Here is a 27943-nt window from a genome sequence, read left to right on the forward strand (position 1 = left end):
TACCACAGTTAAGGAACATGCTCTAGTACATTTTTAATGGAGAATTCAGTCCTCCTAATGCTTGGGCTCTGAATGTACTGTTATTGAGTAAAAAGGTTATATTATAGCATTGCAAACTTGGATCCTGTTAGAAGAGCCAATATTACAAGAGAGAAGATACTTTAACAAAAAGTGCAAACTGAGCCTTGGTTGTAAGTACACCAAGGGTCATCTAGTCCAACCCCCCCACCACCACCCTACCAGTGATCCCCTGCTCTAAATACCATGCTTGGAGTACCTTGGAGGAAGCTCTTTCTTCCCTTATGTGGTTAAAATTATTCCTAGGCAGTTATGCTGAATGATAGGAAAGGAAATACAGAATCATCAAAAGCAAGCATTATTGAATACACTGTTGAAACTTCCTTTATTAAAGGTTTTATAGTGCAATATAAAGAACTTCCAATAGTATCAATACATTAAATAAGAAATCTACATTGTTTTTTCATTCAATTTCTAGCAAGTCTCTTCCCTTATCACTATTTTATTTGAAAATGAATATCTATATAAAAAGTGCAATTAAAAGAAGCATGGTTACAGATAAACAGTCCTATGTATGAAAGGCCTGATCCTGAACCTATCCCAAACATCATATCTCTGATAGCCCCAAAAGTACACAAATGTGCCAGCCTGTACCTAGCACAGAACATTCATTCCCATAGGCAGTGATGGTAACCATGTGCGTTTGCAGCCATTGGAGTTGTTGGCAGCACCTATGAAATAAAGCAATCCAGCCCAGGAACCAAATGATTCCCAAGAACTAAATGGGTCACACTATCCAGCAGTATATGACTGAAGATGACATTGGGAAGAGAGAGCATATGCACGTGTTTCCAAATTCACCTTTGAAATGGCAATTTTGTTCTGATGCATTAAAACCTTAAATGTCATATTATTACTCAATAACCACCACCTTGGAATATTCTTTGATTATAATGCCAATAGTACAATGGATAAAAAATACAAATTACTGCTACTAAGCATATTGAGCAACAGAGTTTCACCCAGTTTAAAAAAATCTTAGTCGACAAGACATTTTAATTATATAAACTGAATATGTCTCATCTGATAAATCATGCTCTTATCACAGCAGGTACCATCTTAAAAGATCCAGAGGAGTTAGCTGCCACCTGTCGAGCCTCCTCATGTGGAATGGAAGTATAAAGGGAGGTGATATCAAGGGTCATGAATGCACAATCTAAAGGAATGTGCATGTTCTCAAAGAGATAAAGGATCAAGTAAACTGAATGTATGATGGAATTTTCAACACCAACAGTTGTAAAAATTTGTCAGATGCATCTGATGAAAAGAACTGTAGTTCTCGAAAGCTTATGCTAAAATAAAGTTGGTTAGTCTTAAAGGTGCTACTGGACTCATCTTAAAAGAGGTGCTGTTTTCTGTGGCAGCAGAAGGAGGAAGTCTCCAGCAGGTTTTATGAGAAGTACTTGCAGTAAAACATTTCTTTAGCAAGAAAATCCATTGCCTAAGTTGCTACAGGCAATTTTTATGCAATCGAAAGGTTTCTAAACAATTCACTTAATACACTGATTAAGATTGCACATTAGTGTCCCACTGAAGACTGAAAACATGAATCTGACAAAACATGCTTGAGATCAGATTGCAAAATGTAACCGCCACCTTTGTTTAGTACCAGAATCAAGGCATTGTATAGAAGTGACAGAGATCTGTAACAGACAAATTTCTAGAGCGTGACTGGAAACTAACTATGAGATTGGCCCCAAAGGGTCAGATCAAAGTAGAGGAGACAGAGGGAAGGAGTCTCCTTAAGCCAGTGCTCAACAAAGGGTGGGGTTGACCAGTACCTTGGAGGAGAGCATGAGGACAGTGCATGTACTGGAGGGGTTTCTAAAGGAAAAGTGAGAGAAGTATAAAAGAAAATGAAGCCAATTTTATTCTAAGAACACTTTGCTAAGGAAATGAATTCCAGTTAGTAGCATTAGAAACATCTTGCTAACTGGGGTCAGGTACAGATGACATGAGAGAGAACAGACTCAACAACAGATTAATCTATGCATTGGAAGGGGGCAGAGAAAATAAGATGTTATAAAGGCCCCTGCATTAGATGGCTCAGTGTGTGCAAAAGCTGTCTCCCTTTTGTTTTTTCCAAAGAAGTTCTCTGTCAAAAGGGGTGATTACCTGAGATTTTTTATACCAAGTCAATGAAAATAACAGTTTTATAAGTACAGAAACAATTACAACAAGATCCTCTGAAGGTACCCGTCTCAAGGGTGTACATTCATTTCTCTCCACTAGCACAAGAACAGACCTCTTCAGTTGCTTCAAATAAGATTTCTGAATTCAGAGTTGCACGCTAAAAAGAATTCAATTTCTCTGTAGCACAAATGAAAAAGATTCTAACAGTGCGATTATAGCAAGACGCTGAAAATAAACCAAATTGTGTACTATGAACTAAACTAGTAAATTCTCATGTCTCACTGATCACTAAGCTCTTGCACAGCTCAATTATTTCATTGAGGCTTTCAATAGAGATCTTTCATGAGAGCTGAGAACAAGAACTGCAATTCTACAGAAAACATGAGAAAAATCATTTTAGAAGGAATGATAAGCAGTCCGTATTCTTGCCATTTGCAATGCCATTGTATTCATGTAATTACAAAACAAACCAAGCCAAAGAAATTCAAAATGACCCCTGCCACACCTCTGACAGACAACTTAGTCAAAAAAATAAACTTGCTCAAATGAAGAAAATTTCCCAGTGAAAACAGGGTTAAAATTATAAATCAATGCCTCTGTCTCCTCCTCTTTTCTGGAAAATCGATGGTTGCTCTTCCGGGCTGTAAATAATTATGTTAAGTATAGGTTACTTCAACATCATTGCATTTAACACTCTGATCTTAAACAAACTGCCAGAGTTCAAACCCTGTCTTTGAAACATCTTCTTGGTCTCCTCTTTAAGAGGAATACATGGAAACAGCTTTGTACATGTGAAGCTTTCTTTCTTTGGGTTAACACATTTAAAGAGTACATTTTGCAATACAAGTACACACAGAGTGACTTACTTGAAAATTTCTACCAAAATCAGCACTGATACAGTAGTTTAGAAACAGCATCAAAAGGCACAACTCCAGGATTACTTTGAGACTATGGTAGAATATGCTATAGATTAGATCTGTGCACTTCAGTGGCATAAACTCTATCAGGAACTGCAACTACAGATAACCAGCAAGCCAGCTTCTGTCTAAAATTCTTCAGTTCTAGGGGTGTTCACTTCGGGTATCCGATTCAGGTAAAATACTCTAATCGGGCCTGATTCGGAAAGCTTCAGGAAAGCTTCAGAAATACTGAAGCAAAGCTTTCCGAAGCAATTCGGATTGCTTCAGAAAGCTTCGGGAGAAGCCGGCAGCACTTTGCTGGCTGCTTGCATTGCAAACAGCCAGCAAAGTACTGCCTGTTTTCAAGCTTCCTGCTCTTTTTTACTAGAGGGGAGGGGGAGAAGGAGTGAGTGACTCACTCCTTCCCCCTCCCATCTGGTAAAAAAAAGCAGGAAGCTTGAAATTGCACTGCAGCACCTTTCTGGCTGTTTGCAAAGTTGCCCTGGCTCTAGTCAAGGCTAGGAAGGCCTCCTTGGGGCCAGGGGCCAGCAACAGCTGTTTGTCCCCAGATCAGAGTGTCCTCCAGGGAATATATGGGGAGAGAAGATCCCTTCTGGAGTCATCTGGACTGCGAGGATTCCCTGGTGACTGCCTGACTAACTCACTGCTGGACTGACTCACTGCTGGAGACTGGTAGGGAGAGTCAGTTCCCCCTGACTCTCCGGGGTTTTCTCTTTGGGGGAGGGGGTTGGTAGCTTGTCTTGGTGGGTTGGGAAGAAGGGATTTTTTTAAAAAAAACCTTTAATTTTAATTACTGTTTAAATTTCTTTTCTGATTGTGTTCTTGCTGCCTTGAGTGACTGAGTGAGTATGTATGTGTGGCTGGTTGCTGGCTGGGGCATTTGTTTTTTGGTTGGCGGATGTTTGGCTTGCTGGGGTTGCTTTTGCTTGGCTGATCTGTGTATGAATTTTGTTTTAAACTGGTATTATTGTTATTTGGTTGCAGATTATTTGGTTGAATTTGGTTGAAAAGTGGTGTTTTTAAAGTTTTCTGTGTCTCTGTTGTTTGTGGGGGAGCTTCTGGAATCTGGGCCTGTATTTGTGTGTGCTTGTCTAGAGTGTGTGAATTTGGTTTTAAAGTGGTGTTTTTGTTCTCTACTTTTTAAATTTTCTGTGGCTGGGCCTGTGTGTTGCAGGGAGGGGGATTTGCCATTTAATTTGCTTGCTGTGAGTGTTCCTGGTTTGGGGGGGGGGGGTTGGAGGGTGAGTTGTATTTTTGGGAGGCTGTTGTGGGCCAGGTTTGAATTTACTGTTTAGGGGCTGTTTTAAAGTCATTGTTGGGAGGCTGTTTTGAATTCACTGTTGCGGGGAGGGGGGGCTGCTGTGGGCCAGGTTTGAATTTACTGTTTGGGGGCTGTTTTAAAGTCATTGTTGGGGGGGGGGCTGCTGTGGGCTAGGAGAAGACTTGGTGTAGTACAGTTTGAGGTTGTTGCTAATTGTTTTGTTGGTTGGGATGGTGGTGTTTGTAGGTATAGTGGTGTTTGGTTAGTGTTCTTTGGGTTTCTGAGAGTACTGTTCTTACTAAGTTTTAAATAGTGTTTTTATAAGGTAGGCTAGTTGTAGGCCTGTGTCATATATTTGCCCTCTAAATTAAATTGTTAGGGATCAAAGGCCACTTTCCCCTGTTTAATAGGCTTGCACACCAAAGGATTTAGTGAGTTAGGTTGTGTTCAAATTATACTCATATAAATAGGCTGCCCATTAGTACTCACTAAAGTAGGGTTTCCCTGCCCACCTCTGGCACCCTTGGAGCCAGCCTGGGCACATTTTTTCTTATAGGCTTTCCTGTGTATTGGGGTTTAGGGCCAGCTTGATTCCTGAAGAGGAATTCAGGTGTTTAATGGTGTAGGTTAGGTTCACAAAACTAAATAGGGCTGCTTAAAGAGATTCCAGTTACCATCTCCAGTAACAGAGCCACAAAAAACAAAGATTTAGAAATAAGTAGATAGGTTTTGAAACTAACTTTTGGCTAGGTTTTGGGGGTTTCTTTTTTTAAAATCAACTTAATAGTTGGTAGATAGTTTAGGTTCAAGGGGGGAAAGCTGAGGGGGCCCTGGGGGAAAGGCTAGGGAGAAAACTAGAAGGGTGGAGGGGAGGGGGGAGTGCTGCAGCATTCCCCCCACCTGAACGGAGGAGGCCCTCGCTCGCACTGCTGCTGTTCACCAGCCTGGCTTTTGGTGACAGCAAGAGGGTTCGCAAGGACCTCTTTCCTGAGGCAGCTGCAGGAGGGCCACTCCCAACCCAGGTGTTTGAGGCAGTAGCTGGCACTGGGCAGAGGCCTGCTGCTGAGGCTCCCCCTTCTCCAGCTGTTGAGACCCAGCCACTGGCAGAGAGGCAGCATGTGGTGTCTCCTGGGATGGATGTGGGGCACATGACTTTTATTTATTTATTTATTTAATTCAATTCAATTTATACCCCACCCTTCCCACAAATGGGCTCAGGGCAGCTAACAACATTAAAAAATACATTAAAATCCCAAAAACATAAAATCAACAATAATTTTTTTAAAATCATTACAATAGTCCAGGAGCAGGCTATTTAAACAAATATTGGGAATCCATATATGGGCATTAGCAGATGGCCAAGGGCAGCCCCAGAAGAAATGGTGGTCTTAGATGAAAGAAGGAGGATACCCGCTGGCACTCAGCCAAAAGCCCAGTGGAACATCTTCGTTTTATAGGCCCTGTGGAACTGTAACAGGTTCTGCAGGGCCCGGATCTCCAGCGGGAGAGTGTTCCACCAGGCTGAGGCCAGGGCAGAAAAAGCCCTGGCCCTTGTTGAGGCCAGACGGATGTCCTTCAGGCCGGGGACCACCAGGAGTTGCTTGTCTGCAGAGCGCAACACCCTGCAGGAGATGTACTGGAAGAGGTGGTCCTGCAGGTACTACCTGAAGAGGCAACACCAGGTGGTGCTTCTTTGGGGGGAAAGTTCAAGTGGCACCACATAGATGCCAGCTAGCCAGAAGGAGGCAGGCTCCTCTGGTGCTTTACCCCCACGGGTTTCTGTAGGGCAGGGACGCCAAGCCTCTCTGACTGAGATGCTTGGTACGCAGAGCACTAGTGTGCCCAAAGGGGGGATCCAGAAGGCGAGCAGGCGCGTCACACACCATATAGTCAACATGATTGCTGTAGATGGTCTGCCATTCCCCATAGCTGACGACTTCGGCTTCCAGGGGCTGCTCCATGATGCCTATCCCTGCTACATGATCCCTGCTCGAATAACATTGAGCAGGACCATGGTGCCATCATTTTTCAGGGCTGCCAGGGACAACATGAAGGCACAGCTGTCCCACGCTGCCAGGAGAACTGTGCACTTCACGTCTGACATCTGGACCTGCTCTAGTGAGTAGCATGCATACCTGTCGCTTACTGCTCACTGGTAGCAATATGAGGACCTTCAGGGTAGGGGTGGGGTGCCCAGTGTTAGTCAGGGACGGATGGGAGACCACCAGGCCGGCTACTGCAAGGCCTTGCTCCATGCGGAGGTTCTCGATGTGGCACACATGGCGGAGAACATCGTGGCCACCTTGAGGAGGGAGTTGGACAGCTGGCTAGACAAGGACACCGTCACTATGGGATGCATGGTGACGGATGGTGGCCACAACATGAGGGCAGCGGCGTGGCAGTTGGGTCAGGAGCACATTTACTGTGTGGCCCACAAACTTCACCTAGTGGTGAAAGCTGCAGTTGGGTTGGGCTCCCCCACGAAACCCCAGGACCATGCAACTCATGACCTCCAGTATCTCCTGCAGAAATGTTGGAGGCTCACGAGTCACTTCTCATGCAGGATGAAGTCTGCTCATGGACTGCGCCAGAAGCAGGCCAGGGCAGGTGTGCTGGAGCATCACCTGATCTCTGATGTAGTCACTCGCTGGAACTCCACCTATGCCATTCTGGAGTGCCTGATGGAGCAGCAGGTCACCCTCAAGGCATGGCTCTCAGAGAGCTATATTTGGAGGCAGGAGGGTGAATTCAGCCGAGAGGACTGGCTCACCATATCCCAGACAGAGGAGGTCCTTAAGCCCTTCAAGGGCTTCACTGTGGCGGTCTCGTCTGACACGGCAACCCTGGGTCTGGTCATTCCTCTGGTGCACATGCTTCAGAGTTCAATAGCCTCCTTTGTGGACCCAGAAGCACCACGTACAAACATTATTCCAGTGGTGCACACGCTCGTGAGAAGGCTGCAGCAGGGCATAGCTGCCAGGTTAAAGCCTCTCATGGAGTTTGAGGTTACTGTGGTTAAATGTTGTTAAATGTTTTAAAACTGCTGTTGTTAAATGTTGTTTAATTCTCTCAAAAGTTGTTAAATTCTGATGTTGCTGTTAAATGTTGATTAACTGCTGTTAGATGTTGTTGAAGGGGTGGGAGGAGTGGAGAGGAGTGGTGTGGGTAGGCACCAGCTGATGATGGGGTCTAGATCCCAACATTGCCTAATAAGTAGTGTTCAGCCTGAGGCTGGTGTAGTTGGGAGGGTGGGAATACTCTGCAACTGTGGTCTCTGAATGCCATTGTGTTGTGCTTGTGGCTTGGTACTGTCTGGTTCTGCTCTGTGGTGTTTCCCCACTGGCTGAACTCGGAGCCTGGCTGCAAAAAATGACAATGGTTCTGCTGGACTAAGTTGCAAGAGTGTCCCCCAGTTGAATTTAGTTTGGGTGGAATGGATGATGAGATGAAAATCCAAGAAATAAATCCAAGAAATACATTTTTAAAGAAATTTTTTTGGTGTGTGACTCTCTGGTGTGATGTTATTTTATTGGCTCAAACTGGACTGTATGTTGTGATCTGAATATATAAAGTTATGTGATGTACTGCTGTAATATAATGTTAATAATAATGTTATGTGCGGGGGGGGAGGGCGGGAAGTTCCAGAAATAAAATTTTAAAGAAAATATTTTGTTATGTGTGCTTGATTTTCTGGTGTGATGTTGGGAGTCGTTTTAATCTAGGACTATAAATTGTGATTTAATAATGATTATGTGAATTGTGATGTTTACTGCTGTTATTTAGAAATACATTTTAGTGTGTGTGTGTGTGTGTGTGTGTGTGTGTGAGAGAGAGAGAGAGAGAGAGAGAGAGAGAGAGAGAGAGAGAGAGAGAGAGAGATTCTCTTGGGTGATGGTGGGGGCTGTTGTAATCTAGGACTGGAAGTTGTGATTTTATTGTGATGATGTGGATTGTAATAGTGAATGCTGTTACTGAGAAATAAAATTTTAAACATTTTTTGTTGTTGTGTGTGATTCTCTGGTGCTAAGATAGGGAATAATGGAGATTGGCTGGCCAGACAACTCTGGGGGTGATGGAGGATTTGGGGGTGCATGTCTTTGCTTCTGCTTTGCTTTACCAGGGATGAGCTTGCATCAGGGGTGCACGCCTGTGCTGTGTAGCACCCACCCTGTGCAAAGTGCCCCTGGGAAGCAAAGTCTGTAAAGTTCTCGTCATAGGGAAGAATGGAGAGAGGCTTGCCGGCCTGCTCTGGGGGTGGTGGGGAATTTTGGGGTGCATGCCTTCGGCTCAGTTGTGCTTTCCCAGGAACCAATGGAGAGTGGCTGGCCAGTTACTGCAGGGGTGTTGGGGGGGGGGGGAATTTGGTTCTGATGGGCTGCTTGGGGTGTAGTATAGCCGGACTATAGCTGCGGCCATTGGCAGCCACAATCCATGTGTTTCTGCTGTATGGGAGTCTTCCCCACAGTAGAAATAAATGGTGTGGTGGGGGAACCACCTTTGGGGGGACATAACATGGCCCCCCAAAGTCCAATCTCCCAGAAACTTGGGGGAGGGCATGGTAGGACAGGTAGTAGCAGGTCCCCTAACATTTGGTGCATTTTGCATGCAAAATACCACCTCAAGCCACCTAGAAAAAAACCTTATTTTTTCCCCATAGGGAATAATGGCGAGTGGAGAAGGATGGGGCACCACATTTGGGGGGCCATTTTATGGCCCCCACAGTCCAATCTCCCTGAATCCTGGGAGTGTGTTAGAGGACAGGTAAGAGCAGGTTCCCTGAAAATTCGGTCCATTTTGTTTGCAAAATGCCACCCCATGCCACCTAGAAAGACCCCCTGTTTTTCCCCATAGGGAACAATGGAGAGTGAAGGCAGATGGGGCACCTTATTTGGGGGGCCCCCAAAGTCCAATTGTTCCGGAACTTGGTAGGTCGTTAGAGGAGAGTTAGGAGAAGGCCCCCACCAAGTTGCCACTTCGGGAATCGCTTGATTCCGAATCTTTTCCCAATTCAGTTAAACCGAATCTGCACACTCCTATTCACTTCTATTGATTAGGTCTATCTGTTCAAAGTTTAGTTTACAAATTAATATTGTCCTCTGCACCTTCTAAATAAGAAGTAGCATTCTCTGGGGATCTACTACTGCTTAAAACAGTCACCTTAAAAGCTAACAAAATTATTCCAACATCTCTTCATCAGATGTTTGACACAATTAAGTTTTTGATTAGTCACTTTCAATTTGATTTGATTTAGATATCACTTTTAGCTCAGCACATGGCAATGAATTTACAGCTCATAAATGGTCTTTCCATTTCAAATACAAGTTCACTGCACCCATCTACAAACCTAAAATATATAGTCCTTAAAAAACTCCATACCTTCGTTAACTAAGAAGTCAGCAATGTAATATGTTACTTTCATAGCTGTTCTAGAATGTGGTATGCCTGTTTCATTCTTCCATTCAAATGGATTTTTCTCTGGATGCCATTGGACACCATATACTGGATATGCATAAGCTGAAAAAACAATACATTTTTCATTGATATAAAGAATGTTTTGTATAGTGCTTTAGAGAGTTCAATAAAGTTCAGTACAAAATGTTGCTGTAAGTCTAACAACAATCCTACTACATTTCTATGATGCAGATGGAGGGCTGAAGTTAAGAAATAGTGGCTGCGGAAGGCCACCTAATGAGTTCATGGCCGATGCAAGGATCAAACTAGAAACTCCCCCTTATTTACTGCCCTGCATAAGCTCTCAGGTTTAAAACAAACCAGTGTATTACTTAAACAGTCCTACCTAACATCTTGGTGCTTGTAATGTGACTTGCCTTAGCACTCAGTTGTTAAATTTGTGAGCTTCAATTGCTTTAAGAGTGCAAAGAGATAATTAACACTGGTAGCATATGTATTAGGAATGTGCAATTCAGGGTCAGGATTCGGGTTTTAATACTGAATTTTACTAGTTTCCGTAAGACTAGGTATTACCGAAGCATTACTGAAGCGATTCAGTAATACCGAACCTAAGTTTACTGAAGTGCTTCAGAAAGCTTCGGGAGCCACAGCAGCAAAAATCACTGCTTTCTGGATGTTTCCAATGGGAAACGCAATTTGGGGCTTTCCAGGGGCCCCGGGGGGCATTTTTGGACTGAATTTTACCAAGTTTGCTGGGACTTACTCTTAACTGTTCTCTCACCACCACACAACTTTCATGAAGATTGGACTTCGGGGGGCATGTTATAGCCCCCCAAAGAAGGTGCTCCATCCACCTCCAATCTCCATTATTCCCTATGGGGAAAACTTGGGGCTATCCAAGGGGATGGGGGTGGCATTTTACACACTGAATCTTCACAATTTTCAGGAGACATACCACTGACTGTCCTCTCAAGACTCCTCAAGTCTCATGAAGACTGGAGGAGATTCCATCTCCAATCTCCATTATTCCCTAGGGGAAAAACTAGGGGAGCTCACTAAGGGCGCTATCTAGAGGAGCTAAACATGGGGTTGGGTGTCATTTTGCAAGCAAAATTCATCCAATTCACCTAGTCCTAACTGTCCTCTAAAGAACCCCCAAGTTTCAGGGAGATTGGACCCTGGGAGGAGCCACGATCCATGTGTTTCTGCAGTGGGATTCATTTTTCCTCACAATAGAAACTAATGGAGAGTGGCTCAGGGGTGCTGTTTTCTGGGAGGGGGCTTTGCATTTTTCAAAAGAAATCTTTCAGTGGACATACCCCTGACTTTCCTCTAAAGACCCCTCCAAGATTAATAAAGATTGGACTTCAGGGGGCATTTTATGTCCCCCCCCAAAGAAGGTGCCCCCAGCCACCCCATTTGTTTCCATTGTGGAGAAAAACTGATTACCACCGTAGAAACACATGGATCATGGCTTCCCCAGGGTCCAATATCCCTGAAACTTGGGGGGGGGGTGTCTTTAGAGGATAGTTTGGAGTAGGTCCTTTGCAAATTTGGTGGATTTTGGACCTTGAGAAGCCATTTTATGCCACCCCCAAGAAGGTGCCTCTAGTCATCACCAAACTCCATTATTCCTTGGGGGGGGACACTATGGGGGATATACAGGGGGGGTGGCATTTTGCAAAAGAAACCTTCAAAGTTTTCAGTTGCCACACCCCTGACTGTTCTCTAAAGACCATCCCCCCCGCAAGTTTCAGGGAGATTGGACACTGGAGGGGCCATGATCCATGCATTTCTGCAGTGGGATTCATTTTTTTCCCCACAGGAGAGTGGCTGGCCATCCTGTTCAGGGGGGTCCAGGGCGGTAGTGGTATTTTGGTTCTGTTGGGCTGCCAGGTGTGGAGATTGTAATTGGGAGTGTGCCTGTGGCCATGGCAGCCATGATCCATGTGATTCTGCAGTTGGAGTCAGTTTTTTCCCACAACAGAAAAAAGGGAGTGGCTGGGCACTTTCATTGGGGGGGGCAATAAAATGACTCCTCCCAAAGTTCAATATTCATGAGACTGAGAGGACAGTCAGGGGTATGTCCCCTGAAAATTTTGAAGATTTATTGTGTAAAATGCCACCCCCATCCTCTTGGATAGCCCCAAGCTTTCCCCATAGGGAATAATGGACATTGGAAGTGGATGGGGCATCTTCTTTGGGGGCCATAACATAGCCCCCCCCGAAGTCCAATCTTTGTGAAAGTTGTGTGGTGGTGAGAGAACACTTAGAAGTAGGTCCCCAGAAAATTTGGTATTATTTAGTAGAAAATGGCCTCCTCCAGGCCCCCGGATAGCCAAGAATGGTGTTTCCCATTGGAAACAATGGCCAAAGCTTACAGAATAATACCAAAGCAGATTTGGAAACCCGAAGAAGAAGTGGGAAACTGATTCAAGATTCAAACTTTTCCAATTTCCTGCCCCCCACTTCAGTAATACCAAAGTGGAAAACCCGAATCTTTTTCATATGCACACCCCTAATAGTTATACTAAAGATATACGGTAAAATGTGAATACAAAATAAGTTTAGTAACAACTGATCTAGTCCTTCCACATCCAGAAAATCATAAACATCATACTAGGTCATATTCTGCCTGTCCTGAAGAGGGAGCATCATCAACGAGCCGGGGCGAGACCAGGGCCAGCACAGGCGGAGGCCTCTACAGCAACGCAGCCCCAGACCAAGGTCACAGCCAGGCTCCCAGCCTTGACACTGAGCCATTTGGAGGGCTCCACAAAGGTTCTGAGACTGGTGGTGACCACACCACCCAAGAGAGCCCTCTTCATCCGGGGAGAGAAGCGAAGGGAGATGCTGGCTGGCAGTGAGGATGGTGGAGGCAGACCAGGACCGACTGTCTCCCTCCGCCATCCTCACCAGCCAGGGCAGGGCATGAGCAGGGCAGGGGATGGGATCTATGGCAAGGAGGTGGGGTTGGGAACAGTGAGGAGTTTCACCAAGGCATCGGGCCAGGTCCAGGGAGGAAGGTGGGGCCCTTGGTGGACATTGAACTGTCTCAAGGGAACACTCCCAGGTGAAAGGGGTGAGGGGGATTAGAGCACAAGGAGCATGAGGGCAGATTGGCTGTCCAAGGGGGGAGGGTTTGGAAGGGTGCTATACAGGGGAGACTCCCAGGCAAACCAAGGAGGAGAGTGCTGGCTTGACAGAGAGAGCAACTGAGTGGTGTGTAAGAGCGTAGCGGGCAGGAGGAGGAACCAGGTGGTGTCCAAATCTGAAGGTGAGGGAGAACTGCCTGCCTCTGCACCCAGGAAGATGGAGGAAGGCAGCACCGGCACGGTGGGTAGGGTGATGGCTCACAAATAACAACAACAACAACATAAAATGTTGGGACCATTGAAGTCCCTTTCATACCCCTTTTCCTGATAAGGAAAACAATGCCAAGGGGGATGCTGATGCATCAGAAGATGAAGTTATCAGACTCTGATCGACTGGCTACAAAAGTTCACCCAACTATTACCTTCCATGGTGGATATAAACTCTACATTGCCATGAACATTTGTTGTCAAGATCTTATAGAAACTGCGCAATTTCTGATTGTTTGTAAAGTTCTGTAAAAGAAGAAAAAAAATCTTTTAAATCTACAACTGGGCAATTTTATTTTTGATCACTCTATTTAAAAAAATTTACCTGCACGGAAAGGCTCCAGAAATGAAAGTTTGAAGTCACAGGCTCAGAAGCAATCTCTTGCAACAAATCATCAGGGAAATTTGCAAACATCTTGCTCTCTTTGACATCTTAGACAGAAAAAGGTAATAATTGTCATTGGCCGGGAATCCATGTATTTATTTAGGTGTACAGTCTGCTCAGGAGAGAACTACATTTATTTAAAGCAGTGGTTCTCAACTTGGGGCCATATGGCCCCCCAGGGGGCCCCAGGATATTCCAAGGGGGACACAGGTAAAAATTGCATAAATGGGGGGCCACAGCATGAGACTAGGGGGCCACAGAGGGAAGTGAGAAGTGAAAAAAACAGAGAAGTGACCGAGAAAAGAAAACAGAAAAGACAGTGTGTGGGGTGCTGTTTCTTCATGCAAGTGTAACCCTGAGTCCACTAGACGGAGCTAAAGAGCAGGGGTATTTCATATAAGAAAGAAAAAGCGCGATTTACAAACAAGACATTGAAATAACTACCTTCAAGTATAACACCTTTATTGGCATATAAAATAGCTCCCTTCATACTGGTAGGACGGGGGGGGGCACAGGAAGGAAACAAGGTTGGAAGGGGGCCACGGTCGGAAAAAGGTTGAGAAACATTGATTTAAAGCTAAGTGTCAAATCAGAAAGACTGGAAACTCCAGATGGTGCCCAATACAGCAAAATGGTTTCTGATCATTAAGCGCACATGGTACTGGCTGAAACCACACCAAACCTTCACCATAATACAAAAAAGAAGGAAAATTCTATAATCATCCCTTGCTAAATGTTTAAAACACTGTACTGTTAAACAACGAATTAGATAGAAGAAACTTTACTATCACATTTTAATGGAATTCATTATGAATACCTATTTAACATCTACTTAAGAGATAGGACCCCACAATCTACTAGCAGAAGACGCTGCTGGTGGATGACTTTTCCAGCATTCCCCTTCACCACCCCCCAACAGCCGCTTGATTGGGATTGCAGAACCTGCACATGGCCAAGGAGGTCAAAAGGCTGCAGTGAGGAGGGGGGAGGGAATGAAATCTCTCTCCTGCATGAGTGGAGCTCCAGTAAGGGAAGAGGAAATGGGGATTTCTACTAGCAGAAGAGGCTGCAGGAGCGGGGGGGATCTCATCCCAACCCCACTGCAGCCTCCTGACCTGCAAGGCTATGGGTCCCACGACTCCAAGAAGAAACTTTGAGCTGCTGAGAGGAGGGTGAATCTGGGAAGAAAGGGAACCCTTGCACAGACATAGTATTGGAACGGACCCAAGGAAATCACAGTGGAGATGCACTTGTCCTTGAGAATCTGCAGCAATAGGATTTAGCTGTACACCACCACACCACGCACACTCACACTCATGCATACACAAACTCATACATACATGTTTCCTGTAATCTATGCTCTTGGATCAATGCTCACACTAAAATAGTAAGATCTAAATCCATACATTCCTGGATCTATTTTCATTGTAAAACACATCCAGAAATAATAAAGCTATATTGCATCTACAATTAATGGAGAGGAAATAGCCCAGCTGTATAGAGATGACTATTTTAAAAAAGAGCATGTACACCAGAATGCTCTAGAGTAGAAATCAGCTTTCAAAAATATAAATAAATAGTTTGAAAAATGGTGGGATGTTAATTTAGGTGTGAAGAGCTTTGCTGTTTCAGTCACATTTCTTTAAGAGATTTATGGTGTTCCTAGCATTTCAGTATATACAATGAGTGAGTGCTCCCTTTATGGACTATCTGCGAGAGACAAAGAAAAATGAATTACTGATTTATGGCTTTGATTTTTAAGAATAAGGTTCTGAGATATCAAGAAGATGAGACACAAAAAAAAAGATATTAATGAGACTAGAAGCTGATTGATAAAAGTGTTGAAGGTGAAAAACTGTAATGGATTAATAATATGCCTATTATGTTTCTTACTGTTTTTACTTTGTAGATTGATTTGTAGGCCATTCTTGGCCCTTTGCAGTTGTCTTCTTGTTATGTTCCACTTGCTTTCTTTTGGTCTATCTTTTAACTTTTTCACAATAAAAATAAAAAATAAAAAGTTCTTTAAAATGCAATCAACCACAATAAAGCTACTTAGACTTCATAATGACCCTGTGCAGGGAAGGAGTTGTCCATAATCTTTGGTGATGTTATAGACACTGACCAATAGGAATCCGTGATACTCACATTTCACACACCAGAGAAAACTAGGGACTAGGAACACTAAACCTCGGGGGGAAAATAACATCTTCCTAGGGACAAAACTTTGCAGTCTGAAGACTGAGAAAGGCAACATCCCTTTCCTGCAATGTTACACCTAGTCAACAACTGAGTCATACATAAAGTCATCTGATAAGGTCTTGTTAAACTGCTAGCCATATTAATTGGTAGTTTTGCAAGATAAGCTGTTGAAAAGATATAAGAGATTAACCAGGGTGACCCAACTATTAAGTAATGCCCTGCCCACAGTTCTGAACATAACCAGACTAAAGAGTATAGTCATGTAACACTGAGTTTGACCAACAGTGCAAAGTTCAAGTCAAATGTGTTTAATATGTGGATATGCTCCTTATATTTAGATATAGTACAAGTGTGTGTGGGGGGGGACCCACAAGGATTTGCAGGGGGCATCTCATTCAACCCTCCCCCACTATTTCCTCTTTCTGCTCCCTGGCAGTCCCCACAGGCATAGCTCCTCCTCTTTACCTGCTTCCTTCTCTCCTCTCCTGCCCTTGGATAACATACCTTTATCTGTCCCACCATATTTAGCTTTCCCTCCTTCTCTCCCCCTTGCATCTATGTGGGAAAACTATAGGCCATTTGCACAGTAGAGAACTCCTGACAACTTGTGGGCGGGTGGGGTGGGGGAGAGCTCTGCACTTCCCCAGTATTCTCCTCTCCATACTATTTCACTCCTCCTGGCAACTCCCACATTCGCAGTTTTCCTTGCTTCTTTCTCTCCTTCCCACCCAACAACCTATCTAACTTTTATCTGCCTGTCGATCCTTGGCTACATTGATATTTATTTCATTTCTACCCCACCTTTCTCCATAATGGGATTGAACACAACTTACATAATTCTCTTCTTACCTTTTTATCTTCCACAACAACCAAGTGCGGTAACTTAGGCAGAGAACATGTGATTGTCCCAAAGTCACCCAATGAGCTTCCACAGCAGACTAGATTTCCCAGATTCTATTCTATTCTATTCTATTCTATTCTATTCTATTCTATTCTAGTCTAGTCTAGTCTAGTCTAGTCTAGTCTAGTCTAGTCTAGTCTAGTCTAGTCTAGTCTCTCAAAGGCCAAAACAACTCTGCCCTCTCTCCTTGCCTTTTACTGCCAGAAACCAAGCATTTGAAAGCTGGCAATACTGTTAAGATTGCCTAGCAACAGTCATTGAGGACATCTGTTTCTTAAAATGGCTTAATTATAGAAGCAGTGGCTGCTTCTATAATTATGGAGGATTTTAACCTCCCAATATAATATATGATTTAAGTATCCACAGATTTGGTTATGATGAGAATTAGATATATTATTAGTTAGAAGCCTACATTTCCCCTAGATGCCAGATTTCATGTTTCTGCAAGCCTTTATTTCACTGTGTCCCATATCAAATCATTATGTGTGCCAGTTTTTTATATCCCTTTGAACACAGGATCCAAAACTGCAAGTGAAAGCCTAACAAAGATGTTTTACCTTTTATAAAATTCAACGGAAATGCAAAATCTTCAGTATTAGTCCAAGTAAGCAAGTTCTCGCCACTCGTGAGGTAGCTGAGCAGCTGGTGTCCCAGGCATGTCCCCCAGACAGGAAAATAGTCTCCTCTCTCATTAGCCTTGACAGAAACAATAGGGAAGAGATTAATAAACAGAACAATACATATGGATCTTTTATACTCCTCACTAAATCTACCTAGAAAAATAGCAGGAAGGTTGTGAGCAGGTTATACAGGAGAGTCATTCAAACAAGGAAACTGACACAGCTGAAACCATGTGGGGACTTGGCAGGCAAAGGGATACTGCAGGTAGCTTCCCCTCAATGTTCAGCTTTCAGATTTTAAAAAAAAATCAAGAAGTTCTCTATCTCTGTTGCTAATGGAAATACAAGGAGAAATGATCAGGCAGGATTACTTTCAATTCATTGGAAATAATTAAACTTGACACTGGGAAAATTGTTGAGTATTTGTCCCTTATTTTTGTGCCCCCCTCCCCCCACAGCACTAAAGGGAAGGGTCTTACTTCTAGCACTGGGCTTCTGGAGCATTCAGAAGTTACAAGAATTCCCACTTCTCCTGTTACTACTTTGTGCAAAGGAGGAACCATATCAGTAATGACTAGAAACAATACTAACTGAAATTTGTGAATCCAGCTACCAGCATGGCTTTAGTCCAACTATTCCCCTTTCAGAGTATTTCTGGATATAAGACAGACAACTCTGTAACTACATTATGTACACAGTTTTATGTTGCACATATTTTTATTGTTGGCCCAAGAATAACTGCTGAATGCGAGTTAGTCCTACAGAAGTACTGGGGAGGAAGGCATCTTCATTTACACTGGTATACCGTTTACTTCCATAACAGCAAAAGTATGGAACTTACAAGCATATTTTATCTTCTTAGGACAGAAAAAACAGTGTTTATCTCTCATCCCAGTCCTGTAAGTGCAACAGAGCTTTGTGCATGCATGCAAGGATAAGGCAGAGAAGTTTCCCTGCGTAGCAGCTGCCAGGTGGCAGTGTGCAAATAAACTCTTAATCTTGATTTCTGAACTCTGCCAACACAGAGAACATTTGAAAGCTAACCTCTAGTGCTTTCTTGTAGAATATCTTCGCAACCCTGGAAAATTCAGAAGTCTTAAGGTTAACTCCACCTCCAGGATAAAGTATCCTAAAGAAAACAAAAAGTTTGGATAGCTTTGCTAGGGGCAATGAATTGCCACCAAATACCAATTACTAAGTCAAAACATAATGCAGATAAGCTTTAATAGTAACAATGGAAATATATGCAATGCAAATGTGAAAGAAGATGATATTCAAGTTGTGTGGTCAGCTGGATAGTTCTTACCTCTTTTTGACCCCTATGTGTTATTCAATCAGCATGGGACGTGGAGGAACAAAGAGGAAGGGAAAATATGAAGAAAGATTTCATTGATAAAACCTGATTACCAAAGATTTTCAGAAAAAAATTCTAACAGTGTCATATTGAGATTTTCTGCAATTGTGTTGTCAGTTCTATAAATGACCTCACTGACAGGACACACTAGCTTCCTCTCACCACTCATCAGTCAGCCCATCCCATGTTCCATGCTGCTACTCTTGGGAAATATTCCTTCAGCACACAGACAGTTTAATATGTGGCACTGAAAGAGGGAAGTTATCACTGGAGATAAGAGCATGGCTCTGGGCACTTTCAGAAAGGATCGTTTTGGAGATCACCACCAACAGGTTGATTTGGATCAACTACAGCACCAGGTTCTTAATCCTGCACTCACTGCTAGTATTACAGCCACATGGTAATACTACAATGTCCAGGGTTTTTTGAACAGCTTTTGCAAGGCTTTCAGGTGACTAGGACCCTGAAGGGAAAATCATTTTAAAAAAAACCATTGTCTGAAATACATGTTCTAAACCTTCTGATGTCACACCATGTATGAAACATCCTCCCAAACTGCTCAGTTTCAAAGGACAGGCTTGAGCAACTTTGCATAGAATTGCATGGGTACCTATTATAACAAGAGGCTGACACCAAATATATATGGTATGTCTGCACCTATGAGCCCTGTAGTATTTATATTTTCATTCCCATTGGGCTGTGTTTTGGAGTTAGTATCTGTATTTATTTAAAACCTTTTAAGCCATGTTCACACCTAATTTAGGGTCCATAGAAAGATGAACAGGCGGATCAATAAGAGTCAGTGAAAGAACACCAAATAAAACAGAGATGTCTTCACCTTCTGGTGAGTTGGGCCAGGAAGCAAACTGAGAGCCACTAAGACAGAATAAGACCAGAATTTTGACCAATTCCACTCAGAATTCCGGCTGCAGCATTATGCACCAATTTTAGTTTCTGAACACTCTTCAAGGGCAGCCCCATGTGGAAGTTGCCACTAGGGAGAAGCACTTTGGATTACAGATCTGGGATTTTAAACCTGGATCGGGCTCAATTCAGGATGTTTTGGCCTCAGCATTGCTGAAGTGATTCGGGAATGCCAAAACAAAGCTTACTGAAGCATTTTGGAATGTTTCATTAAGATTTGGGTACTGCGGAAGCAGTCTTTCCCTTGTTGTTCTTAAGGAACGCCAAGAGGAAACAGTGCTTCCGCTGCTAGTAGGGATTTCTAGGTGGCTGGGGGTGGCATTTTGCAAGCAAAATGCACCAAATTTGCAGAGAACCTACTCCTACCTGCTTTCTCAAGCCCCCCCCCCCAAAGTTTCAGGAATATTGGACTTTGAGAGGGCCATGGCCCCTCAAAGAAAAAAAATCACTCTCAAACCAGTCTCCATTGTTCACTATGGGGAAAACCAGGGAAGGCTGGGGGTGGCTGGGGGTGGCATTTTGCAAGCAAAATGGGCCTGGACTTGACTGGACCTGATGACTGCACCTGGAGGAGCCTGGTTTGAGAGTGATTTTTTTTCTCTTTGGGGGGAGGTGGAATTTCTCTTACTGTGATTCTTTGGTGTGAAGTTGTTCCCCTTGCATCAGTTTGAGTACTGGGGGGGGGGGCTTCAGTTTACTTCTAGATGCAAGAGTGTCCCTGCTTCATATGGCTTTGTGTATTTTAAATTAAATTTTTCTTCATGTGATTCTCTGATGTGAAGGTTGGTCCTCATAGGGAACAATGGAGATTGGTGGTGGACAGGAGTACCTTCTTTGGGGGGGCTATAACATGACCCCTCCAAAGTCCAATCTTTCTGAAACTTTGGTGATCATGAGAGGAGGGTTAGGAGAGGGTCCTATACATATTTGGGATTATTAGGGAAGAAAATGCCACCCAGACCCCCAGATAGCCGGGAGCAGCATTTCCCATTAGAAACAATGGCCGAATCTTCCCTAATAATCCTGAAGTGGTTTAAATACCCAAACCCAAAGCAGCCTGCCACTTTGGGATTCAGGTTTTCCTGATTTTTTTTTCCTTTTTGGGGTGCACACTCCTAGTTGCCACAGTGACAAGATATGTTTGCCCAGGAAAGGCTGAAGCTGGTAAAAGGTACTTCTGGCCACCACCGTCACTTGCTTTTCCAACAGGACACTCGGATCCCTGCAGTATTCCCAAGTTATTAATCTGCTTAGGGGGGAGTGCAAACCCATCCCAAACAGCAGACACCTCAATTTCCAGGACAACCCTTTCTCCCACCAGTGGCATCACCATTTTGAAAGGGTTATGTTTCAGTTTCCCTTATCTATCTCAAAACTGCTTCTAGGCACTAGTTCAGTTTCCACAATCTGCATGGGATCCACTAGAAGAATGAGACAGAGCAGAGTATCATCCACATATTGGTGACAACCCACCCCAAATCTCCAGATGACCTCTCCCTGTGGCTTCGTGCAGATGTTAAAAGGTAGAGGGAACAACATGGAACCTCGCAGGATCCTGAAAGCCAGAGGCCAAGAGGCTGAACAGCACCACCATGCTCTGTAACCTACTTTCTTGGTAGGATCAAAACCGCTGCAGGACAGGGCCTCCCCAGTTCTAGCCTCAACAGGTAGTCCACAGGGATGCCATGACTGAGGGTATCAAAAGCCACTGAGAGATCCAGGAGAATCAACAGAGTCATACTCCCCTCATCCATCTCCCAGTCCAGGTCATCCATTAGGGCAACCCAAACTGGTGAACAACCATCCCTGCAGTGCCCTGGGTGAAGCCAAGGCTAAAACGCAGCTGAGACTGGGAAAATAGTGTTATTCAACAAAGAAACACACTTTGTGAGCTATGACTATACAAAGTGTGTTTGCAGTCATAGACTGTGAGCTTTTCTGGCCCTCAGAGGGTAGTCAGACCAGACACTAAAGAATAACTAAATGGAATGGCAAAACATTACAAAATTTAGATAATACTCCATATTCTTTATGAACAGGCTGTTCAAGAAGGTGAGGGAACCATGAATTTGAGCTCCAACATATTGTTATCCAAACAGGAGGTCTCCTTAATTGGTTGGGGGAATTAGCATTGAAGGAGACACAGCAAGAGGCAGTAACTAGGAATCTCCACCTATGTATACCAGGTTTGTTATTTGAACTCTCAAATAAACAGGCAGATGTTCTACCAGAAATTAGCAGAGGAATGAAAGGCGAAAATACAGAAAGCACACACAGCATACACACAGAACAAACTAAGAAGAGAGTGAGGAAAAGGGAAAGCAGTTTTGAGGGAAGAGTGATAATTACCACCAGTCTTTGAGAGAAGAGGAGGTCCATGGAGGAGAAGCAAAATGACCAGCGTTTCACAGAGACAAGAAGCCCAAATGAACTGAGGGTGCATGGATGGGTACCAAGTCACATAAAGCACATGGCTGAGCAGCCCAGTTATAGGGCAAAACATACCCTAGAGCAAAGCTGATGTCTCTGCCCCCCAAAAGTGGCTCAATGGCTCATTCGGAGGTAGGGCAATAACTTAGGAAGGGTTTGACATGACTATCTGGGATGGACTACAGATAAAAATATTGCTTGATGACGTAGTAAGTATTGGCCAGGAAGGCTATCAGATGTACTGAATAGCTCTGATTAGGTAAGTGTGAGAGGAATGGTGGAGGGAGGCATTGATGGGATTAGGCGGAAGTCTCTCTCAGGAAAACTCATTATCTCTGCTGCTCTGTGGGGGTGGAGGGCAGTCAGTCAGCCCCCTGTGACTCATGGCTTGGTAACTTTTCAGTCTCCAGGCCGGTTAACATTCACTCTCCCTGAGACTAGGCATTGCCGGGGGGGGGGGGTTATGATATTCCATATCCATAGACTGTCCTTTGAGTGAGGGCAGGAAGGTCTGACTGCTAACAATATAGCTTTCTTTATAATGTTTATAATTTTTCAAAAGAGAGGGAAAGCCATTATTCATTATTTAGCAAATGAAAGTGGCAAGAACATCATTTTGGTAATTTTTTTTCTTCCACAAAACAGTCCCGAGAGGTACTGAGCCCCATCAACCCCCACCCTATGCTGTACAATAGCAAGGGTTGCCCAGCAACAATGCTGCCCAGCAACAAGAGAGTGCCCTCCCATGCCACAGAGCTGATAAGCAGTTGGCTTAACCAACCTCCCTTCCTTATCAGACACCTCAATGTGCTTGCCAAGTTTTCCAACTTCTATTTATTTTAAAACTTTAAAAAAATAAACAGACAGATACACAAGTCTTCACTTTTTCATTTATTTTCAAATAAACAACCCTGACTCTGGTGCAAGCTGCCACCAGCAAGAAGCCTACCAAAACATGGGATGAATTCATGCTGACTCTGAACTTGGACAGTAAACTGCTGACTCATACCTACCCCCTTGGCTAGTACCTTATCAGTCTACTCTAACCAGGTCTATTTAATAAGCTTAAACTCCTGGATGGAGTAGGAAGCAGGTGGAAAAATTTGTGCCTGGCCCTGAAGCGACCACATAATTTCATACAGTATACAACAATGTACAAACACATGAATACTCAAGTAAATTCACATATTCATGTGAGATGTCATGATATTTCACTTGTTTCTTTTCTCTTAAAGGCAACTCTATCTTTGCCTGCAAGGTCTACCATTGCTTTAGTCTATATTTCAATATGTAGCATAACTACTGCTTCTCACTACTGAATTATTTCTTTAGCTATTATCAAGGTTCATAAGATCCAGAGCCTTTGTCCTTTCAAGAGATTCCAGGAAGAAGAAAACTCCGTCCCCTTAAAAAAAACAGCTAAAAATAGTTAGCAGTATTATCATAATGACTGGGTGGAGCCTTAGCTCCTAATGACCTAACCATCCTTCCACTGTACTACACTGCCATAATAAAAATAGGGTTGCCAGCTTCTCGGTGGGGCCTGGAGATCTGGAATTCCATCAGATCTCCAGAGTACAGATATCATTTCCCCTGGAGAAAGTGGCTGCTTTGGAGAGTGGATTCTATGGCACTATGTCCTGCTGATGTGCCAAACCCTGTCTTCCACAGGCTCTACCCCAGAAATTCCCCAACCCAAAGTTGGCAACTGTGATGGACAGGACAGACTCCAGCTCTGCCTCTCCTCCGTGGCTGGAATGCTGGGCCAGTGTCAGTTGAGTCTACCTGTTTAACCACAATTTATTTATGAATTTTAAAATCATTCACTCCAGTGTTCTATCTTGGAAATAAAAATGATTTCTTGTTTCCATTTTAACCCTTCCTAGCTTGAAATTGTTGGATGACAGTGAGAAAGGTGGACTATAAATGATGTAAATAAATAAATAAATAAATAAAAGAGAAAGAAATTGTTGGATGAGAGAAAATATCACACACACAGGCCTCAAAAACTCTGGCCATGTTAAATGGGTCTAGCTTAAGTAAATGGTGGCAGCATATATGAGGGAAAGTAAACACCAAGTTCCCTTCCCCCACTAGCTCTGGGAAGTAGCTGAGTGAGGGGGGAAAGACAGAAGGAACGGGATGCTAGTATGGTTGAACTTCTGGAAGAGGAGAGAAGGGACCCTGTGATGATTTGGATCATGGTTCTCTGCCTGCAGCTAGACTACAGACTGCCTGGAGGCTAGACAGGTGGCATGTGGTGACCAACTCTCAACTGCCTGGGAAGCCCCCAAATCTGTGAAGGGAAGTATAGGGTGGGTAGCGGTGTGAAAGGTGGTTGCCACAACAACCCTAAGCAAAAAGCTGTTCAGAAGTAGTAGACTTACCCATTAATAGAGTGGAAAACCTTACTGTATTCTTCATCTGAAAGGTTTAGTCTGAGAAACAAAAGAGGCATAGCATAAATGTATAGTTCTGATGGGGTACAACATGCAGGTTTCTCCAATAGAGCAAATAATACCCTCTCCCAGGGTAGTTTCAAATCAGGAAAATGGTGCAAGGGGAAAGCATAAGCCTCATTTCCCCATAGTACTGATCCAAATCTCATGAGTATGAGGAAATGAGCTCTCAATAGGAAACTCGCAAGTCACATCTGATCTCAAGTTCTCAGGGTAGACCTGAACGCAACCTGAGGACTTCATAACACAAAGTTAGTCCTGAGTACATTTTTTATTGTGCTCTTCCTCCAAGGAGCTCAAAATAGTCTATGCAGTTCTCCTTTCTTCTATTCCTCTCAACAACCTTGTAAACTGGGTTAGGCAGAGAAAGCATGGGGTGGCCTGCAGCCTATATATTCTGCCACCATGGCTCCAAGTCCCTGGCCATTATTCAGTGTTGACTAAAGTGCTCATTTTGTATTAAGTGGTATACAATATGAACATAACATTCATGAGAACTTGCCTTATTGGTACGACTCGAGCGCCAGCAGATTCAATGAATTTTACGTACGAAGCAGCAATATAAGAACTTCCATATTTCTGGAAGTTTTTGAAGTCAGTCTCCTGTGCCAATATCCCTAAAGTGACCCAAAAATAGATCATAGATATTATATGCTAATAATAATCATACACTGATATGTATTACCAGCAACACGTATATGCTAAACAAAACTGCATTTGGGACTGTAATAATTATATTCATTAAATTAGAATCTTCCATATTTTATTCCACAAAGAACGTGGTGTTTGAATATTATAAGCTATCTCAAAAGTCACTGGTTTAAAAAGAATCACAAGCAAGTCTGACATTATACTCATTCCCTACCCAGGCAGCACCTCTTGTTAGAAAAGAGCATGCAACCAGGGGAAGATCATCAAATGCAATGACAAGCAAACACATGAATCTGCCTTGAGTCAGACCATTGCTCTGTAAAAGTCAGTATTGTCTCTATTACAATATATTTAACAATACACAAATGCTTCCAAAACAATTTTTAAAAAAAGAATTTCTGTCAGTAAACTGACACGCCTGTTATGCCAGCATTGGCTCATGTCAGTATTGGACTTCCTTAGGCAAGGAGCTCCAAAAATTGGGCTGACACAACAAATACAGAGCTCCTGCCTTTTAACCTTTTTTAAAAAAATAGAAGGTACATGCAGCAAAGTCCCTTCCATAAATCTTGATGGGTACAGGGTTTTTAACTCAATATCCAAAACCTGCTGATGGTCCTTACTACAGTGATTAGATGAAGATTGTTTCTAAATCCAAATAAATCTTTTAGCAAACATTTATGACACCTTTTTTCAATGTTTATTTTTCCTACTTCTCAGATGATAATACCTAAGATACATGTGCTAAGGTAGCATGGGGCGCACCATTTTCCTCGTCTCTAATATCTGAGCTTATCTGCAATTTTGTTTCAACAAAAACATTTAATTGCAAAACATAACAAAGGGTGCAACTTTATAAACTAACAAAATTATAAATTATATATGTTATCTTCTTAAAACTATACAATAAGAGTACATTTGATAATGAAGTAACATGGTCCCAATACCACCGACTTCAATGGACTTGACACAGTATAACTATTTAGAATAAGTTTTGCATATGTTTCATTTCCCCCAGAATTTCTGGGGCTTTTACTTAAAAAACAAAACAAAGAGAAAGAATTTGACTACTACCTCAGCCACATTCAGCATTAGTGAAGATGGATCTATGTTGTAGCTCAATAAACTGTGTTAGGTGTTATTTTAAGGCCGACTTTCACAGACACCTTTCCCCATTAACACATACAAGTGTGTATTGATGTTTCAAAAGCAGGCTAAAGCAATTACACATCTCGACGGATTTTGTGAACTACAGACTAGTTCGCCATGGGTCCCCCCCCCCCCCGGATCTACAAAATGAAGCAGCAAAACCATGCACCATCCGCAACAGATACGCGAGGGACGTCTAAATTTTAAAAATAAATGAACAAAAGCATCTCTCAACTGGACCAGATGGCCATTCTCTGATCTCGGGGCCAAATTTGAGAGAAGGGACCTGTGCTAGCCTTCTGCATCGACTCGGGAAGAAACATTAGTCTCGTCAATGGGACGTATTTTTTCTAAGCCAGTTCAGGCTGTCCACGTGAACAGGCAACAAACAGGTCTGACAGGAGTTCTTCTGGGCATAACGACCAGAAGGGTTTCCTATTCCAACCCCAAAGAATGCTTTGCCTACGCGAAATGACCGGCTTTGCGTGTTTTTATTTTCTCCCTGTTTCACCCTCCCCGCCCTGTCATACAACCAATCTAACGAGCGAGCCTCCTCTGCGGACGCAAAGCGCAGGAACTCACCAAGGACAGGTCTGGCATTGTCGCTGTACGCCGGTCGGCTCGGCAGCGCCAAGGAGATTGCCACGGGGCTGCAGCAGAGAGCGAGGAAGCAGCAGGCGGCCAACACGGACGCAGCACCTGGACAGCTCGCCATGTCCGGTAAGCGCCCTCCAGCCCTTGAAGGAAGGGCTTCTAGAGCGCGCGGCCGAGGGGCAAACCCGCCTGCTCGCCACGCCTCTTGGCCGCAGGCGGCACTCTGGGAAATGAAGTTTTCAGGAAGAAACCCAAAGTCTTTAAAAAAAAAAAACGAGAAAAGCTAAAAATATCTCTGGGGAACCGAAGTGCTGCGCGAGGAAGAATTTGGGAAGGATTCCAAGAAGAAAATAGAGCGTAGCAAGCCGCCTGCCTTGACAGTGATTAATGCTGTAGTAGCGTCATGCTACACACCTTAGAATGGGTTGAAACAAAATTGGGGTGTAATCCCTATTGTAAATCTCCCTAGTGGTGTAATATTCCCCACATAAATTACAATTAATTGATTCTCTTATATAACCTCTATTTTTTAATATATTTTTTTATTTTAAATGGTTTTTCCTTTAAAATTTTAACAACAGAACAATAAACAATGTACAGCGGTTCAATTCAGTACAGATGAGCAAATACTGGTCACATCAAGACATTTCTAGAGGTTTTTTTTTTTTAAACTACAATACAGAGTTCAAATAAACAGCCTTTAAAGCCATATAATCAAAAGCAAAAAGGCTCCAACAGGTATTTTTTGGTGGGACTAATGTCCTTTGTTATCATATGATCAATGACTAATAAACAGAGTTCCCAAAAGTCTGACTGCAAATTTTCCATTTCTGCGCACTTGATAGGTTATTTTCTCCATATAGTAATGGTCCCAAATTTTATTGTACCATATTTGAAGAGAGGGCGGTCTGGAATCTTTCCATACGGAAGCAATGATGGTTTTGGCTGCAACTAAGAGTAAGGCAATTCGTCTTCTGGAATATAAAAGGATATCTTGGCCTGTCCATAAATTAAGTAAAATGAGTTCAGGTTTGAGGGGAACAAGATAACCTGTGATTTGTTTTATATTTTCTATTACTTCAGACCAGAATTTATCAGGTTGCAAGCC

General features: G+C 43.3%; 1 protein-coding gene across 1 annotated transcript; it reads right to left on the reverse strand.

Annotated features, from left to right (window-relative positions):
• Window positions 1-384: 384 nt before the first annotated feature.
• On the reverse strand, window positions 385-27177 carry GGH (gamma-glutamyl hydrolase). The gene is made up of 9 exons (XM_054985189.1): window positions 26824-27177; window positions 24944-25058; window positions 24370-24420; window positions 18319-18403; window positions 17212-17350; window positions 13492-13598; window positions 13322-13412; window positions 9769-9906; window positions 385-2852 (listed from the first exon to the last, which is right to left on the reverse strand). The coding sequence occupies exons 1-9, from the start codon at window positions 26954-26956 to the stop codon at window positions 2731-2733; spliced, it is 981 nt and encodes a 326-aa protein (XP_054841164.1). The 5' UTR covers window positions 26957-27177; the 3' UTR covers window positions 385-2730.
• Window positions 27178-27943: the final 766 nt, after the last annotated feature.

The sequence above is a fragment of the Eublepharis macularius genome, chromosome 7 (genome assembly GCF_028583425.1).
Source record: "Eublepharis macularius isolate TG4126 chromosome 7, MPM_Emac_v1.0, whole genome shotgun sequence".
Lineage (NCBI taxonomy): Eukaryota > Metazoa > Chordata > Lepidosauria > Squamata > Eublepharidae > Eublepharis > Eublepharis macularius.